This window comes from Grus americana, chromosome 3 (genome assembly GCF_028858705.1).
Source record: "Grus americana isolate bGruAme1 chromosome 3, bGruAme1.mat, whole genome shotgun sequence".
NCBI lineage: Eukaryota > Metazoa > Chordata > Aves > Gruiformes > Gruidae > Grus > Grus americana.
In genome coordinates this window covers 57,064,259-57,083,276 of record NC_072854.1, presented here as the reverse complement: position 1 = coordinate 57,083,276, position 19,018 = coordinate 57,064,259, and the positions used below count along the sequence as shown (strand labels likewise).

The 19,018-nt window shown below is 41.8% G+C and overlaps 1 protein-coding gene across 2 annotated transcripts; it reads right to left on the bottom strand.

Annotated features, from left to right (window-relative positions):
• Positions 1-402: 402 nt before the first annotated feature.
• HSF2 (heat shock transcription factor 2) lies at positions 403-16,381 on the bottom strand. Of its 2 annotated transcripts, XM_054822850.1 has the most exons (13): positions 16,163-16,380; positions 12,359-12,467; positions 12,021-12,148; positions 11,085-11,209; positions 8,646-8,721; positions 7,453-7,514; positions 7,257-7,341; positions 6,224-6,393; positions 4,700-4,969; positions 4,075-4,180; positions 2,424-2,477; positions 1,722-1,806; positions 403-1,357 (listed from the first exon to the last, which is right to left on the bottom strand). In XM_054822850.1, the coding sequence occupies exons 1-13, from the start codon at positions 16,295-16,297 to the stop codon at positions 1,068-1,070; spliced, it is 1,695 nt and encodes a 564-aa protein (XP_054678825.1). In that variant the 5' UTR covers positions 16,298-16,380; the 3' UTR covers positions 403-1,067. The 2 variants fall into 2 exon arrangements, with proteins under 2 accessions (XP_054678825.1, XP_054678826.1); XM_054822851.1 differs by lacking the exon at positions 2,424-2,477 and having other exon boundaries at positions 16,163-16,381.
• Positions 16,382-19,018: the final 2,637 nt, after the last annotated feature.

Sequence of the window (19,018 nt, the reverse complement as noted above, 5' to 3'; positions counted from 1 at the left end):
CCACCTTCACCTGGTGGTATAGCAACCCTTCTGGCATGCAGCTGTGTAACAACTACTGCAAGTTCACATAACAGACATGCAAGGGCTTAGTAAAAGTTATAATGGAAAGACCTTTCGAGCAGGGGTTAAAGCTCTTCCAGCAGAAGGAAAGCTCCAGGGCTCTGCCCCATCTTTCAGTAAGGACAGAGGAGAAAACAGTCCCTTTGTGTAGTACTAGGGCAAAACAGAGTTTGCTGCATTGGCCACTTGCTCTGGAGGCTTGTAAGTAAACCTTCAAGGTTGGAGATAATGAAACCATTTCCCCATGAACACACATAGCAGCAGACCTCATTGCACAGCTACTGAGGCATAAAAACCACAGGCTGTTAAACCTCCATGGAATAAGAGCTGACTCTTAACACATACCACACTTAAGTAACATTTATTCTCTCAGAGTAGATGGTCCAAGTTAAAAGTACTCATGCAGTCAAGGGGCCTGGTGGCTGTAAGGAACTTTTCCCCAGTTTGTGCTATGTATGAGCACTTCCACTGAAGTGAAAGTAAGGCAGAACCAGATTTAGCAAGGTACAGGCACTTTGTTCCCAGTTCAAGCAGGGAAAAAAAAAGCCTACATCAGGTCCTGGTCCCCCCCACCCCAAAAAAAGCCTCATGTTTGTTAAACAAAATGTTGTAAAAAATAGAAAAAACCCAAGATACAGAAAGTCAGTGCTCCCTAACCATACACTACTAGTTTACATCATCATATGTAAGACCAAAAGTATAAGAAATCATAAATCAAAGCTTACTATTATCAAGTGTTTGGTTACCTGGGATATTTAGCGATATGCATAATACCAAGTGTTTGACATCAGTACAGTAACAGTCTGACTTGGTATTGCCAACCATGTCTGACAGCTTGTCTAACCCTGTAGTTAAAACAACTGCTTGCAGGAAGTAACATAGGAAAGGTGTTTTAGATTCCACGTTACCTGGTTACATAAAACAGTGATTTACAAAAAACTCATATACCAAACAATATTCTAAATAAATAGTTCATCTTCATGACTATGTACAGAGTCCCCATTACATCAGTTATCCAAGAAGGGCATGTCTGCATCCATGGGTGCTGGGGCAAGTTCACATAGATAGAACAACGTGGCTTCGCTCGCTTCTGCCTCTGTCAGTGGCTCCAGCCGCACCAGTTTGCTCTGAGTGGGCTGGGGGTCCAGGCTGCTCTCCAGGAGCTCGTCCACCTCCAGGGCTTTGTCAACAGAGGAAGGAGTTTCAGCTGCAGAGCTCCCACTCTCCACAGCAGAGCCAGGGTTCCCATCAAGGAATGCAAGGAGTGGAAACGCAGTCCACTGTATGAGCTGCTTATCTGAGGGAAAAAAAGAATCCCAAAACATGATCAGTTCACAAGCCTTTCTACATGCAGAAGGAGGAAAACCAAAATTCAGCCCACAATTTATTTAATTAATAAAAAACATTATAGGTGTTTGTGACAATTCTTCAGTCATTTAAAACATTCATGCATGACATTATTTGATCAGATTCTCCTGCAAGAAACATCAGTTTCGCTGCACCTGGTGCAGTGCCAAAAACCTAAAAAGCAAGTATACTAAGTATTTTGTTTTGGTTATTTGCTTATCAGCATGACACAATACCAGACAAAGAGCAAATAACTGAGACAGTTGAACAAGCACTGTTCTAAAAACTTGTTTCAACAAAACCCTACAACTCACCTGATTTAGGCTTAGAAACTTGTGTTTCCTGTGAAGCCGCTGGACCAGCATTATTCTTGGTAGTTTCTATGCCCTTTGCCTCCATCTGGAAATGAAAGCAAAAAACCACGTGCTTAAAGCCTTTTACAATGCCACTAGAACACAGCTGACCAACTACTAAAAAAATTTCAATTTCTATTTGTGAAGGGATGCAGTGGTATCAGTTACCCATACTAATAGACCCTGGCTTAGAAAACGTGAAATGGAAACACAGACTTACTCAAGCAAGAACCAAAACTAATGCTCATAAATGAACAGAACAAATTCAAAGAGCTTGCTAGATCTTTGTTCTACTGCCTATTCTCGCGTTTCTTTTCCCACCAGACAATACAGATGAAACTGTTCTGACTAAGTGTGTAACCATGTTTGTAAGTACTAAAATCTCAGAGGATACAAAAGTCGAGAGACTGGTCTAATGTACAGGTATTGGCCTCAAGGTAAGAGTTTTAAAGAAAGAACATTACTAATTAGCATGCTTTTCCCTTTTCTGTTTAAAACCTAACAAACAGGATGAATTCAGCTGCAGCCTTCCTATTCTCATGGAAGTCTTCAAAGCCAGAGCATGAAAAAAGTGCTATTATACCAGTAAAGAAAACAGTAAAGGATGAATAAAGTTTCCATCTCTCACTACTGTGTACATTGAGCAACGGATTTAAGACTTACTTTGGTATTAGTGATATGATCTGTGGGATTCATCTGCACGGAGCTTGTAAAAAGCTGAATAAGACAAAACACATCAAGTTTTAGGTATCTCGATGTTGCTAGTAAGAATACAAGAACATCACATCTGCACATGTGAGAATAATCCCTGTGCTTAATGTTTTCACCCTCTATCAGGACTAAAGTTTATTTAAAGGTAGTTAGTTGCCACTTTTGCAAAGAAAACCTCACTTTGGAGCGTAATGGTTTGGAATTCCATGAACCTCAGTCACAAAGGAAACAACTGTATTACATCTAACTTAGACTAACATGGTTTGCTGCTGTCTTACAATACTGATTCCTTCTTATGTTGCCACATGGAAAATTCTGTGTACAGTAAGGAAGAATACATCCTGACCAAGTTTGCAAGTGATGCCAAACTGGAAGGAGTCATCAGTACATGGGAGAGCAGAGCTGCTGTTAAGACGGATCTCAGCAAGGTGGGAGAGGGGCCAACAGACACCCCATCAGGTTCAGCAGCCAAATGCAGTTAGGATGCAATAACCCCATGTGCTGGCCCAGGTTAGACAACAAATGGACAGGCAGCGGCTCCTCAGACAGGGGACTTGGGAGTCACGACAGACACCACCCTACCATAAGCCAGCAGCACGGTCCTGCTACAGGGAGGCATGCTCAGCTACAGGCAAGCATAGCTGAGAGGTCAGTGGAAGGTGTAATTTCTCTCTGCACAGCACCTGAGGCCAGTTGTGAGAGAGTGTCCAGTTTTAGGCCTCCCAGTACAAGAGTTTTCAAACTAGAGGGCGTCTGGAGTGCCACAGATGTTTGGAAGGTTACCACCGCATACAAGAGGGTGAGGGAGCTTGGCTAATCTTGTCTGGAGAGGGTAGACAAGGGAGGATAACTGGTCTCTTCCACTGCTTCTAAAGAGGTGTTACGGAGAAGACAAACTCCACGGATGCAGACAAAGGACAAGAAGCAAGAGCTACAAGCTGCTGCAGACAAAACTGTGACTGACATAAGGAAATTCTTCACGAAGAAGAGTCAAGCACTGGAACAGGCACCCGAGAGGCTGTGGAATCTAACATCTTTGGAGATTTCGGAATTTGAGTCAACAAGGTCCTGAGCAACGTGATCTTTCAAGCTGGCCCCTGCTTTGAGTAAGGGGGCTGGACTAGATGACCTGTACAGGTCCCTTCCAACCTAGACCAATCTACTCAATGTAAATCTGAAGAGAAATTGAAAACATATATGTATTCCTGAGAAATAACCTGAAATGGCAGAGAAACTTGTAAAATACACGCCCAGAGCCTTTTTAACCCCAGTTCATTGAGAAGACCACAGATGACAGATGCTATTTCAAAGCAAGAGTATCTAATTGGTATCTGAATTCACGCAGCAACAAATATAAGCATTATTTCATTAAGGTGGCCATTCAATCAAAAACTTAAGCGTTCACTTGCGTACTGGTGTAGCACTGAGAATTATACCAGTGCCCCAGAAACACATGTTCACAAATATTTATAACTTTCCTTTTTTTAAAAGGAAGAAAGGCAAAAAAAACCTGTTGTGTTTTAAGTCTATTTTAAACAGTAACAACCCACACAAATATGTTCTGTAACATATTACCAAATACTTAAAAAACAGTGAGAATTACATCAACCAGGAGATCTGGACCTATGCTGAACTGTCGTCCTGATAGCATAGCCTGGAAGTCCTCTAAACTGCAGTCGATACTGTCAAGATAATCCAGAAGTTCAACTCTAAAAGATAAACAATATTTTATTGCTGTATCCCTTAACAAAAGGAAGAGAAATCCACAATTAAGCTTTACACAGATGCACTACATGTATCTAAAAATCTTCACCAGAACTAGAATGAACCAAGCCTTTCATTAGAAACAACCTCTGGAAAAAAATGAAAACTTTTAGCCTCTTTAGAGTAGAACCCAAGCAAAACAGACAGGTACTTTGAAACAGCTATCACATCAACGTAACACTATGACATGACTTTAGCAGAGATGCAATTTAATGGAGTCCCATCTGCCTGCAAGAGCTATGCAGATAAATCCTGACAGTTGCAACAACTACATCCACAACATTACAGTGTCAAATTATGCACCCCAACTCACTTGCTTCACGATGTAAATTGGAAGTCTCATCTTAAAATACTTTAAAGGTGACCTATAAATTTGAAGTTCTCAACAGAAACTACTATTCAGTTCTTTTTACTTCAGTCAATCAGTTCTAATACTTGAAAAAACAAAAGACCAGGCTACTCACTTTCCAATAAGATTTATATTCTGTGAAATTACTCCATTCTCATTGAGTATGGAATCCATCATTGAGACCGGATCTTCTGCAGTTAAAGTCGACTGGTTATTCAGCTGTACAGCACTTGACATGAGTGGGCTTGTACTGTCACTGACAGGGCTGAGGGGATCATTAGCTGCGACAGCAATCGATTCTGTGTTTTTATCCCCTTGAATTACAGGGGCATATTCTTCTTCGTTATCATCTTCCACAATTACAATATCGGGAGAATGACTACAGCTGCAATATGGGACAAATTAATTAAGGCATTTCACACACTCATTTAAATTGGTACTATTCCACAGGTTTAGTTACTTGTCATTTTAGTCAAGTTACTACAAGGAAATAAATTTTCCTACTGCTTTTTATTATGAAACACAGCAAGATACTCTAAATATCTATTTTCCATTGATATGGTGCTGTAATGCTCAATACAGTTAACGCAGCTCAACTAGCAGACACTGGTGTGCTAGACCACAATAACAACTACTAAAAAGATACAGAAGATATTTTCTGCATTAGAGCAACCATAAGCTCGCATATAAACATAAAGTATGTACGAAGTGGACTAAAGCATACGAGGTCATCAAACTAGACAGATAACATGCATTTTGCATCTTTCCTGTCGAACATAATCAATGCTGGAGCATCAATAATGTAAAGGAGCTCAGTCAATTAACTTTCTTACGTATACCAGGAAGGCAATCTAAAAACCAAGAGCGAGCCTCAAATAATTTTCTGTCTTCCATATTCTGGCTTTCTTAACCCTTAAGTAGCTGTTAGTTGGGCTGCCTCTCTATCACAGCCTTATCTTCATAAAGCTTTTGTATCAGAGAATGCATTCCCAGAACAATGGTACTAGAACAAGCTAGAAATATCCAAGTTTTATTCCTTGAGGCATAATACAGGCCCTATCAATACAATGCAACTCAGGAAGAAAGCTGCATCTCAATCCCCAGACCAAGTTTCAACTGCTCAGAGCTGAAAGATGAACTGCTTCTGTAGTGCTAAATACAGACAGGAAGGAACACAGTCACAAAACACTTCGGATTGAAAAAAAAACCCAGAAATTAACTGGCTTAATGAAGTTCAAAGACCACACCAACACCTGACAGCACATGCAAATTATTCTCCATAAAAATCTGTAAAAACAAGGGAAGTCATTCCTGTCTGTATTCATAACCAAAAGTAAGACGACATTGCTTACTGTCTTCGGACAAGCAGTATATTTAAGAGGAGTGCAATAATACAGATTGCTGCTTACTAGTTTCTATCCTCTGCATATTAAAACTCCAACAGCCAATTAACTATTTGGAACAAACCCAGAGGTCAATAAATCAGAACCTAGTGTGAATTCACAGATGAAGCTTCTATATGTGCAAGAGCACTGAACAATTCCGACCACTTCGTTAACAAAATTATCTAAGACATCTGAATTATTGCATTTTGTACAACACAGCCGATTATCCATATAGGCTTCTAGCAACTTCTTACTTGGAAGAATCTGAAGTGATATCTTCATTTGCTTCTGGTGTAATGGGAAGATTTTCTTCATCACACATGGGATTTTCTTCATCACCCACATCCTCAGTGACATCATAAATAATGATGTCATCTGAAATCTGTTCCCTTTGTTTTAAGCCCTCATTTCTGTTGAGAGGTACCTGAAAATTATTTTAAAAAGAGTCAGGGGACAGAAGGACAATGAGCTTCAGCATTCTGACAATTATCATTGCGCCCTACAATGCTTCAATTCTAAAGAGGTGTAAGAGCCTTCCTACGCCTCAGAGAGTACAAGCTGTTTGTACAGATCTACATTTAATAGAAAAACCAAATGAACAAGCTGGAGAATAGCAGCTACAGAAAAAATGTGCGGCAAATACTACAGGCATAGAAATAAAAATATACTAGCACTGTCAGTAAAAGCAACAAAAAACTGCGACAACAGGACTACACAAGAACTAAAAATACTAAGCCAGTGACTACCATTTAAACAGTACTTTGTTACGATGCTATTAATTCTAGTACCATGCTACAGCACTCATCCTAATGATTTCCCTACCAATCATTATTTGGACAGCAGAAAATAACTTTCAGTGGCGTGACACATTCAAATGGCACAGGAATTTGACATGATTTTGCTGGGTTGGATGCTGCCTTGCAGAGCAACACGCTGGATCCTTGTCCCTGTATGGGGCTAGGGGCGCTTAACTCGCAGAGGTAACAACACAACTTATATATGCTATTTCTAACAGCATTATTATTAAAAGCAAACTGCTTTCAGTAGGATCACATCAAGCTGTATTTAATATACAGGTAACTGGCTTATACATGTTTATACTGAAAGGTGATTATCAACCCACTTGGCTTCTGAAGAAAACACAACATGGCATATCATTTCTAAATGTTGATAGTTCTCAGTACACAGCTATGTTTTATTCCCCATAAGACAAGCTGCTTGATCTGTCTGCCCCCCCTCCACTCCTTCCTTCATTGTAACAAAGAGTACGCACAAAAGAAAACTTACATGGTGCTTAGTGTCAGCTGGTTCTTTCACAATCTGTTGAAATACATTTGACTTTGTAGGTCCATTAGTGTTCAGAAGTAGAGGCCTAAACCAAAAAGAGTAAAGGAAGAAAGCCATCAAAACTAATTCTTTGGGTTTAGTCAACAAAACCCATCAGTGTATTGACTGGACAGCAAGTTTTCAAGACCATGTTTACCTCTTGCGTTTCAGGCTCACTAGTTGGTTATTCTGCACCAAGGTAACAATAAATTGTACAATCTGTAAGGAAAAGAACACTATTATTAGTTGCTTTACTCTGTAATTGTTTCTCTCAGAGTATCAAGATACCTTATAGGAGAAGACATCAATAATAAAATATATATGTAAACAGCAGAACACTTATTTTGCATAGTAACTCTCATATAGAAGTGTTCAGAAAAGTTAAAAATCATGATGGAATAAAAAACACTGCTGGTAATATCTAAAAATAGTTTTTCAGTTGTCTGAGAAAGGCTTTTCACATAGCAGGCAGTAAGAGTAGACTTTTACACTACATCATACAGTACACAAATCCAACATCCAGTAACTCAAACTATTAGAAGAATTCTAACAAACAATGAGAGAAGGCACATAGGGATGTTGACTGTACACACAACCTGTATGTGTAAATACTGGTTCTGGTGAAAGACATTTTTGACAGATTCAGAAAAAATTACATGTACACTTAACAGTATTCATCAGCTGCCTTTCCTCTTTCCTTGTGAAATGTGAAGACTTTCTTCCTTTATGTTTGAAAGGATTAAATGTATGTACCTGGCTTGAACAAACTGGAAAAAAAATCAGTATGAATCTCTGCTATAAGGCTGCTTTCAGTGTTGCTATTTCTGATTATGTAAAAAAAAAAAGTATCTGTAAACTCTTTGTATTTACATCAGTTTTGGTAGATCATAAATCTAACTGTTAAACTAAGCTAACCTATTATCAGTGGGTTCCACTCAATAATCTATTCTGATAACTTCACAAATAAACTGACCCAGTGACTGTAAAGTGGGACAGTAGTGAATTTCCAATACAGAACGTTGTAATTCTTGCAGTGAGAAAGAGTTTTTCCTGAGATCATCCAACACAGAATATTAGTCATCTGATTCCTGAAGTAATAAAAAAATGGACGAACCATTTTAAGGGCACCTTAATGAATGATGTATGATGTTCTTGAACCTCTTTGGAAACGTTTAGAGTGTTTGTTTCACAAAGATTTCTCCACCATAAACCACCCTGCTGGTTTTTTCTATAAAAGACATTTCATACATTACAAAAAAAGTGAGGGCAAAGCAAGTTAACATGTGGCACACTATTCCTTGTTCAGAAGCATTCACTCATTCACATAACGACACATGAATGAAGCCTTACCTTCCGAATAACTTGCTGTTGTTGCAAGTGTTTTGCTCTCAGTTCTGCCACTTCCCTCCAAAGGGATTCATTCTCCCTGTTTGAAAAGGGTGATTTAAAAGTCAAACTAAAACTAAGTTTTTAAATATTTACATTAATTATTTTTGTTCAAGATTAGTTGGCTTCATTAAAGCTCTTTGAAATCTATTTTTAGATTGATGGGGGGGGGGGGGGAAGGGGAAATAATTCACACATTCAGCAGCCTTGGCAATTAATTACAAAATGGAGACCCAAATACAACAAATAGCCTGCAGAGAATTTCCAGCCCCCTTTAAAAAAAAAAAAAAAAAAAAATCCCCAAATTTGGCAGTACCTATTGCACATACAGCCAGCATTTAAAAATTAACTATTTTGTTTCCTTTCCTGTAAGAAAGTTACCTTCTCCTCTTCCTTCTAGTAATTAAATCCTAAGGAATTAAATAAAAAAAAATAATCAAGCATACAACTGGTTTCTGGCAGCAGCAAAGGATCAAACAGCATAAGAATGCAGTTTCACCACTAAAAACCAGAGTTCTTTATCTATATCAAGCCTGTTTGTCCTCTCTCACACACCCCCTTGCTAGATGTAAGCCACCTGTCAGCAACAGTACATCTACTTTGAAAGCATCTTTACAGGACAAGCTCTCAAGTCACACATGCAGCTGTAGGTCATCCTAACAGCTGCCTCTATTAGCTCCAGTAAAGGGGCATGTCAGGTGCTAAAAATAGAAGCATAGCAGAGATGGCAGTTTTCATGAAACACTGCCATTTTACAAACCTTAGTTGTTAGCACTCACAGGAGTCCAGTTACTGAGACAGTATAAAAGCTGCTGTAACACAGCCCTTGCTATCATAGCCATGAACCTCATCATCTCCAACAGCATAAAGCGCATTAAGAAGTAGATAATGATCCCAAAAGTTTCAATGAATAAGGAAAGATAACATACCACCTTATCTCTTTTGCAGTTTAGTTTTCAACACAGATATATGCTAAAAAAGGGGGGAAAAATCTCTCCACTGGTGTTTGGGGTTTTAGGCAACCTTAAGCTAAGTTTTCAGAAACAGCTGTTTATATGCAGTGTGATGAAGTTTATCGCTTACTCCTCAAACTACTTCTATGTCCAACATACAATTTAAGACTACAGTTCCATCACAAATTTAACAACTGAGGTCAGGGATTCTGCACTTTCTCAGTTTTCCCACCAACTTTATTAATATGTTTTGTAGGACTAGGTCTTCTGATTTAGCTCCAGTTTCTACCTCAATTATTTTAAACTCATGGGACAAGAAGAAGGATGTCAAAGACCAACCATTCTATCTTCTCCTCCCTACAAACCGTCAAGTCATTAGCAACTGGATGTCATTTCAGCCAAAGTCAGCCCTGCTCTGGGCAGGGTTTAGACCTGACAGCCTTCTGAGGTTCCTTCCAACCCAAATTTGTCTACGATTTAAAAAGGGTGAATATGAACAATTTTTACTCTAGGCAGGACGGATTCTAATAAAGACTCTTCTTAAGCAAATTAAGTTTGCTTCTGAGTATTCTACCACTTAAGAAATTGGAACCAAAGAGAAGAAATGACAACATTCACTTCTTAAAACTTGAACTAATCAGTGATCTCTACCACAGAGATACACAATCATTTATGTTACCAACTTACATAAGGAGCCCTGAGATAACAGTTACTGTTGAGGTGCTGTGACTTACAGTGCCTGAGCTTATGTTCATGTAACCTGTCTGTAGCTAAATACTGTAAAGGATTAAGTAATTTATGACACAAGTCTCTCATTGTTGATAATAAATTGTAATTACTAGATAGGTAATAATGCAATTCTAAAAATACTCTATTTACATTTGGGGTTTAGATTCTGTACCTCTGTCGCTGAGGTAACTAATGAATTTCCAAATGAGCTTTCTAAACAGGTTTTCCTATGCGTCAGCTCTTCTGCAATTTTTAGCAGTGGAGGAATGAAGACAACAACAACAGGACAATAAAAAGCAACGAGCAAAGACATGAATTGTATAAGAAAGTGTTACAAGCAATTTGTACAAACCAAACTCTGCCTCAAACTAAACACAGTAACTACTTCAAACTTGAAGATGTAAAACAAACTCGAAGACGTACTTTATGTTAAGTGCCGAGTTAAATATTCAGCCTCAGCAGCATTATAGCACTATTATTAAAGGTATTTTTAATTGCCCACTACTAAACTGTCCTTCAAACACCAACACTGCCTATTACTTTTAGCCATCTCAGAATATTCAATTTCTAATGCAATTCTTTTATTGAAATTTACTTTCCTAAAGTGCTATTTAAAGTGAGGCAGTAAGAAATCAAGACACACCTAAAATTAGGTCTTTGTCCAACATCTATTATCAGAATTACTCAATTTTTGGGATCAGTTGCTGATGGACCAACTTACCTCTTCAAAGCAGACAATCGCGAATCAATAGTTTCTTGTTTACTTTGAACCTTTTGAGCACTACTTATTATTTTGGAGAGATCTTCCTGACGTATCTTGTTTTCTTCAGGTCTTGAAGAAGAAACCTTTAAAAGATTAGGATTCAGCAACACCACCTTCCTTTACTCATTGTAACTGTTACTTTCTTTTGGTGATCAAGTATATTTTCTTCCAGTGTTGACAAACTATACATTTAAGTTAATAATAAACCAAGCATCAAAATAAAAAAAATACAGAAGCACACTGAAATTTCCTCTTAACAGCTGTCACATTAGCTTTAGTTGTTACAAATATCTGGGTACATTCAGATTCTTCAGGCATTCTCCCAAGTGCTCCACTTCATCATAACTGCTTCATGATAATCCAATCTTAGTAAGTACATCCTTCTCACCATAGTTTATCTTGCCATATTTCTATTCGATATCTGTCTTCACCTGACTCACAGTAAGCGCAGAGCACATTTCAGAATCACATTTGGCAGCGTAACAAACATGTTTATAGGTTTGCCCTCTGTTCTCTTTGGTGCAAAGTTTAATGCTTAGAGTAGCTTTGTTTTGAATCAAGCTACATAAACATGCAGATTGGTATATTACTGATGGTAAAGCCAAAGCATGCTCTGCACTTCTAATACCCCTTTGCAGAATGTTGTACTTGCATTACTCACTCGTTACTGCCACCTGTGAAACTTACTATAATGACAGCAAAGCAGGTTAGATAAAGGACCCTAGTCAAATCCCCCAAAATATCTTTAAAAGATTAGAGATATATATGACAGCAGCACAGTTTGCTTCCCCAAACTCATTTGTGCTCAATATCCTGCAATTAAACTTGACATGAATTTTGCTATTCATTCATACTTACTAGTACAGGTTTTCCACATACTGAGTTTTCACTAACCTTCCTTTTAATGTGTTCCAACAAGTCCTCCCGGCCCTGCTTAAAATATGGGTGCTGAAATTCTACTGGACCATCTCGTTCCAGTTTGACAATCCCAGAATCAACATGGACAACTTTACGGAAGCCATCTTTAAAAAAGAAAAAAAAAGAAAAACCTCTCAAAAGCCACATTAAGAAATTCAAACTAAGCTGTTCCAACTATCCTGTTACCAGTTTTGAGGATGAGATAGTAACCTACTTGCTGAGCACACAGGATCACAGTTCAAAGGAAATTGTCTGTAACTTAACATGTACAGGATCTAGAACTATGCAAGAAAGCAAAAAACCCAAGAACTTACACATGTTTAACTGTCTGACAAAGCTTGCCATGTTGTTGTGCTTGAAGTACTTGGGAAGAATCTCTTTTGCGAATCTCTGTTCATCCAACACCAAGAAACTCTGGCCATTCTAAAATGAGACACACACATTAAGCTACTTAAAGACCATTGCAGAAAACACGCTGGGCTTTTAGAATTAATCACCAGATAGGAATGTTTCCTTTGTGCACGCAGTACGTAACTGATCTGCTTGCCTGCAATTTTCCACAACAACAAGTGTACAAACCCCGCAGTTGCAAAGCAACAGAGTATTATCAATTTACATCGTTATCCATATCTGAAGGGGAAAGTCTCTATTGTTACTGATTGCTTCCTGAAGAAATGAATTAATTGTTTACCAACAATTACTTCAGTTTCACTACAGGACAACACTATCAATTTTGTATGTAGCTTCAAAGTATTGGGAAGGAATCTAACAAAGAGACTGTGCAAGGGAAAAAACCCAACAGCCAGCTGAGACTCCCTTCTGCTTTCCAGTATAAAAGCACGATTAGTTTGATAGGACTTGTAGAGCAGATGGAGCTGTCAAAGAGCTGAGGGTGTCCACTAGGTTTCGGAGTTACCAAAAAGGTAACCACCTAAGGCCTCCTCCTGGGATGCCAACTGTGAGGGAGGACCGATCTTTTATTTCAGCCACAGGCTTTGACTAAAATAGAAGGCTCAGCTCTTTGTTCTTCAGTGACTGTGCTCCATTAACTAAAGGACAAGTAACTGGCAGAATCCAAATTAGCTACTTCAAAATGGTTTAGGTTTTGTCTGTACATCCACAGTACCCTCACTCTGTATTTAATGAGAAGCCTATCATCTTCGACAAATGACAATACTGATACTCCATCTTCTCAGAAGCCCTTTTGTTCAACAAACATATGCTTCTTACCCCTAAATGCCAGCAGTTCTATGATCCCAAGAAGTCTGAAGAACCAACCACAAGACTATGAAGATCCTTGCCTGAGAGCTTGTTCCTGACAAACCAGCAAGGCTTGTCAGAAGCAGGATTTATCAATAGCTCACCATCGGATGAGTTAGGAGTTTAAGTCTGGAGAGGAGGGCAGGAAGATGAAAACCTCCCAGTAATGCCTGCCTACCTCCTGCTGAGAATCAGTCAGTGGGAGGGAAAAGGGAAGCAAAGGGAAGGGCAGGGACAGATTATTTCAGCCAATGCATTAATGACACTCACCAGCTGAAGGTACTCAAACAAGCAGCACTACAGTGATATGTGATGCCAACCGACAGCTTTCATGCAGCACCTCACTTTATTGTCGCTCTGATATTGTTCAGGCCTAGCACAGAAAAATCTGGGAAACAAATCTACTAGTTCTTGTTGCCCTGACAGTCATTTACAGCAAAGCTGTACAGACATTATGGCCTGACTTGAACTCACTGAAGCATTACTACACAGCTAAATACAGTTTTCAAGTCCTAGCATTACTGACTGCAGCATACAGCAACCTTCCAAGTACTTCATTTGGGACTCCTTCTACGTGTTTCCATGGACAACAAGTACCATGGCTCCACCAAGGTATGTATGCAGGGAGACAAAGTTTGGCTGTTCGGTTTCAGATGGTGTTTATCCTTACAGTGTAAGGATAGGGATTTGTATAGGAGGAAAGTTAAATATTAACAGTAACTGTACTCCTCCTCCCCTTATGCTTGATACACTGTACCCCATAATACTGACATAGCGTATTTTTAAAAGATGTCATTACTTAGGTACCAAGTGATCCCAATACCTTCCCCTGTCAGAGAACTGCTAGATGCTGATAACATCAACTGTGATTAATGGATTTTCCACGAACAGCCTTGCAGAATCTCAATTAGTTGTTATTTTTAATTAAGAAAATAATACAAAGATACCTAATAATAGCCTTGAGGACAAACATAAACAATGAATTTGGAAACTCTCCAATTAAAAGTGTAAGGTGGCAAAAATGGCACTACTTAAGCTAGATAACATCTGTATCTTCACATAACCCTCAGCATCTCTCTTCCAGAAAAAAAGAAAAAAGAAGTAGAAGGAAAAGCTGCCATAATCTACCGAGTCTACCTGCTTCCTTCTTCAGAAAGTTTTGGCTCAAGTTATTGGTAACTCAGTAAAAACTTTAAGAAAACATTTTAACACTGCTTGACCATTTAAAATGAACCCAGCTGAGAGCTGCCATCTCAACGCCACCTGAAGATGTTTATATAGTTTGAGAACAGGATTTTTTAAATTATTTTAAAAACATCTAAGATATAGAGAAAAACAAAATTATTAAAAAAACCTGCTTAGCATTTATCACAAGAGTTAACGATGCTTACTGCAGCAAACCTGCCAGCCCTTCATTACATTGTAAGAAGGTGGTTACTTCCTGCCTTCCAATATTTTAAGATACTTATAAATTTTGCGCTCTGATAATGCTTCTTTATTATTTACTACAACAGCCTGCATTTGAAAACAAAGGATTCAAGATGAACAGACATCCAACTCAGGTTTTACTTTTTTTTTTTTTTTTTTTAAAAGACAACCAAAGTAGATGTGTATCAACACGGCCACTCTACATGTTTAATCTGCAGTTCCCAGGACAGGGAACTTTAGTTACTGAAACAGGCAGAACAACCCTTGTGCCCCCCCCCACTGATAGGTACCCAATTTGAGAGAGGTCTGTCATCCATCCCCCTTCACGCTGCTCCCCAGCACACCCGTCCGTGCACAAGACCAGGCGTGGGTGTGTGTGCCCGTTCCAGCAGGTGGACACCAAACCAGGGAATACGCCACGCGAGTTCAACAGTTGTCGCCCCACGTGGCCGGCCGCCCGCCAATGAGCGCGGGCCGCTCCCAGCCGGCCCCTCAGCCCCCGCGGGGAGCACACCGCGGCGCGGCAGCCCCCGACCCCGACCAGCCCCGCGGCAAACGCCGCTAGATCCGGATCGGCGTCGCACGGGGAACAGCGCTCCTGTCTGTTTCAAGTGCAGGAGACGCAAACACCCCAATTTTCGCCCTCTTCTTTTACCCCCGAGCTGGACGCTATCACGCAGCTCACGGCAGGGCTGACCAAAGGCGAGCCCTGCTATTTACGAACTCACCAACTCGCAGTGGAAAATCCCACCGCAGCTCTGCGTTTCTCGTACTACGGCTTAATAAAAACTGCGTGTTAGCGCACCGCAAAACCCCACTGCACTCGGATCCTTGCCCCCCCCGCCCAAGCTCACGAGCGCCCGCCTCCTGGGGAAGCCCCCAGCCTGCTCAGTCGGGGCCGGCAAACAGCCCTCCCCTTCACACCGACAGCCACGGAGTGGCGCGGGACGCACCCCCACCGGCGGGCACCGGCGCTCCTACTCCCCAGGTACCCACAGCCGGAGACCAGGCAGCGGTTGAGAGCCTGCGAGGCGAACCGGCCTCTCCCCAGCAGCCCCGCCCGGGGCGGGGGGGGGGGGGGGGGGGCGCAGGGGCAGCCCAGAACAGCCGCACGGCGGCTCGGCCGGGGGGGCCGCTCCCCCGGCTCGGCTAAGGGGAGCCCGACCAAGCCGAGCGGGCGTGCCCGGTTTTTCCGCCCTCCCCACGCGCGCCTAGGCCCGCGACTCCCCGCCCGCCCTCCCCGACGCCGCGGGCCCCACGGAAGGCCCGCCACCCGCCCGCCCAGCTCTCCCCTAGCAGGCCCCAGGTGCCCGCCGGGCACGGAAGGGGCTGCCCGGCGCCGCCGGAGGAAGGGTGTGTGGCGGAGAGACCTCCCGGCGCACGCGGGCGGGGGCGGGGCGGCCAACCGCCGCTGCTAGCGCGCGCCGCACCTGGCTCCAGGTGATGAGCTGGTTGCTGGGGGCCTCGCCCACCAGCGCCCACAGCTTGCTGAGGAAGGCCGGGACCCCCGCGCTGGCGGAGGGCAGCGGCTGGGGCTGGGGGGGCTGCGCATGCTGCTGCTTCATTGTCGCTCGGGAGCCTCCGCCGTCTGGCCGGGGGAGGGGCGCGGGGGGGAGGAGAACCAGCCCTGCCTTTCCCCGCCCCTCCCCGCGAGCGCCTGCGCATCGGGCGGCCCCCGCATGCGCAGCGGTCTGCCGCACGTGCGCGTGCGTGCCGGCCAGCCGCCTCCCCGCCCCTTCCCCCTGCACTTTACATAACGGCCCCACGTGCGCCGCCCTCACGTGTCACAACAGCGCGGGCCCGGCCGGCCACCCGGCAGGGGCGGCACATGGAGAGGGAGGCCGGAGGCGGGTGGGTCCCGCCCATGCAAATGCAGAGGAAACCAGGGCCAATGGGGGCGCGTCTCTCCCCCGGAGGTGGGGCCACGAGGTGGGCGGGGCGCCCCTTCCCGCCGTGATACCGGTCTCGTGGCAAGAGTCTGAGCAACAGCTGAAGGAGCTGCCGGGGGCTGAGGAGAGCTCTGAGGCCCCTGGCTGTGGCGAAAGGCTTTCCTCTCTTCACGGAGGTCACGCAGGACAGAGCAGGCAGTCATAATTGCAGGTACTGAGCACCTCAGTATCAAACGCGTTGCTCAGGGCACGTAGCAGCTGTGACAGCATCTGCTAAGATATCCATCAACTTCTCCCCCCCCTCACCATGGCCCAGCCCTACACACATGACAGGATTAACCCTTATTATATACCTCGTGTTAATATCAACTTATAAAATGTTAAGGACAGTACTGGTTCCTTGGGAGGTCCCTCAGTTGAAGAAAGACTATGTGATCCCTTCCCTTCAGAGAGTATCGCCCTTGCTGCAGAGATGAAGCCTGTGCCTCGAGCTGAAGCACCACCAAACAAAAAGCCTCAGCACCATCCCCTTCAACCTACTGCTTGACTTCCATTTTGGCACGTTACCTGTCAACATAGGCATAGCTGGAGACGCCTCATCTACCATCCCCAAGCTTCTCATGGTTGTAATAAACAAATGAATAAATCTGACTTCCAAGTTCTCAGCTTCTTCATTTTGATGATATTTTCAATGAAAATAAGTACAAAATCATTCATATTTTTCAAAGCTAGTTGAAACAGTCACTTCTGCTGCCAGTTACCTCTCAGCAGTCTGCTCTCACCTGTGACTGTGATCCAGGGAGGGCAGCAGAAGAGCTTGGCAAGGTTTCAGCAGCAACTTACAGGTGCAGAGAGCACACCTTTTTAAAAGGCTACCCAATCCTATGTTTTCAGAAAGGTCTAGTAGAAAGGTTAAGAAATAGCTAGTCAGCTGAAAAACATGGGCACACATAGCATGGTAAATCATTATGTACGTTACCTAAGAAAATGAACATACTCTAATACAAGCACAAACATCGAAGCTAACTCTCTAGAAAGTCAGGCAGTCCCTAAGGAGAACTCTCCAAAGGATGTTGTGTTTAGACTTCAGACCTACTGGCTACAGAGACTCTGAAAAGAAACTGATTTAAACGAAAAGGATATCTCTAGGAAAATAGTTAGCCTAATGAATGGTAAAATGCAATAAAATTAATTTCTTTCCACACTCTACCAAATATTTTCCTAAACAATCTCAAACTTAATTGCAAATAATTTTAAAGAAATTGTTCTATGGAACTAAAATTAGTATTTTCACAACAAATCCTTATTGATGGATGTTTTATTTTGTTAAGAGTTCTCAAAAAAGTCTCAAAGAACAGAGGTCAGCTTGATCTGCTGCAATTTCCAGTGAGAATAAAGCAAAATGGCACAGGGGAAAAAAGTGAGAACCTTCAGCCCAATAGCCTGCAGGAAAATGAATTTAAATATTCCTATTTCAGGCTGTATATCACAGCTTCTCTTTTCTCGTAGCATTATCAGGCTACGACAGCATGTAACAAACTCGTTGACTGACATTCACTAGATCATTCCTGAGAGGAGGAGTCACAGTTACTAAGTTTATGGCTTAGCTTTTCAGGGTCAGTATTTGGAATGATAAAACTTAAAAGAATGCCTTTTAAATTTAAGTTCAAGTTTACAGTAATTGTCCAAGTAATTTTTCATCCTGACATGCAAGCTCCTACCAGGTTCCATTTATCTAGCTACAAATGCTAGATAAGCAGAGGGAATATGGTTGTGATTTAATCTGGATACAGTATTGCTCTCCTTCCATCTTACATTTTTTGTTTACAACATACATTTGAAAATAGGAGTTGATTTGCAGAACTGTTGGACAATATTTCAAATTTTGCTTGTAAATGTTGAATTATTTCAAAAGATAAAATTCTATATTGATATCTGTTGCTCAGACAGAAGTGGAACCATGTGCTTGATTTTTTGCATTTCACTAGTAGATTGAACATCATCTTGGTGAGAAAGACCATTGTATAACTTGATTTCTAACATGTTACAGTCAAGGGAAGTCTTTTAAATTTTTTTTTTTCCTAAACTGAGGTTTAGCAAGAAAGGTTAACCTGGGCCTATTTGACTTCCCAGCATCTTCATGAGTACTATCAATCACCTTTTTCCACTCTGCAGTAAAATTTTCCTCCATTCAGCTTGCAGAAATCTGGTAATTATCAGTTCTGAGACAGGTCAACCTATTTAAATCTTTCACAATACAGTTTTCACTCTCCCCTCATCAGAAAAACAGCACTGTGCAAATTTTGGAGTATTGTGAAATGTTGGGAATTCAAAAAGAACAGATCTCTTCCCATATCCCTGAACTATCAGCAGCAGATGCTGTTCCTCCTCAGCCTC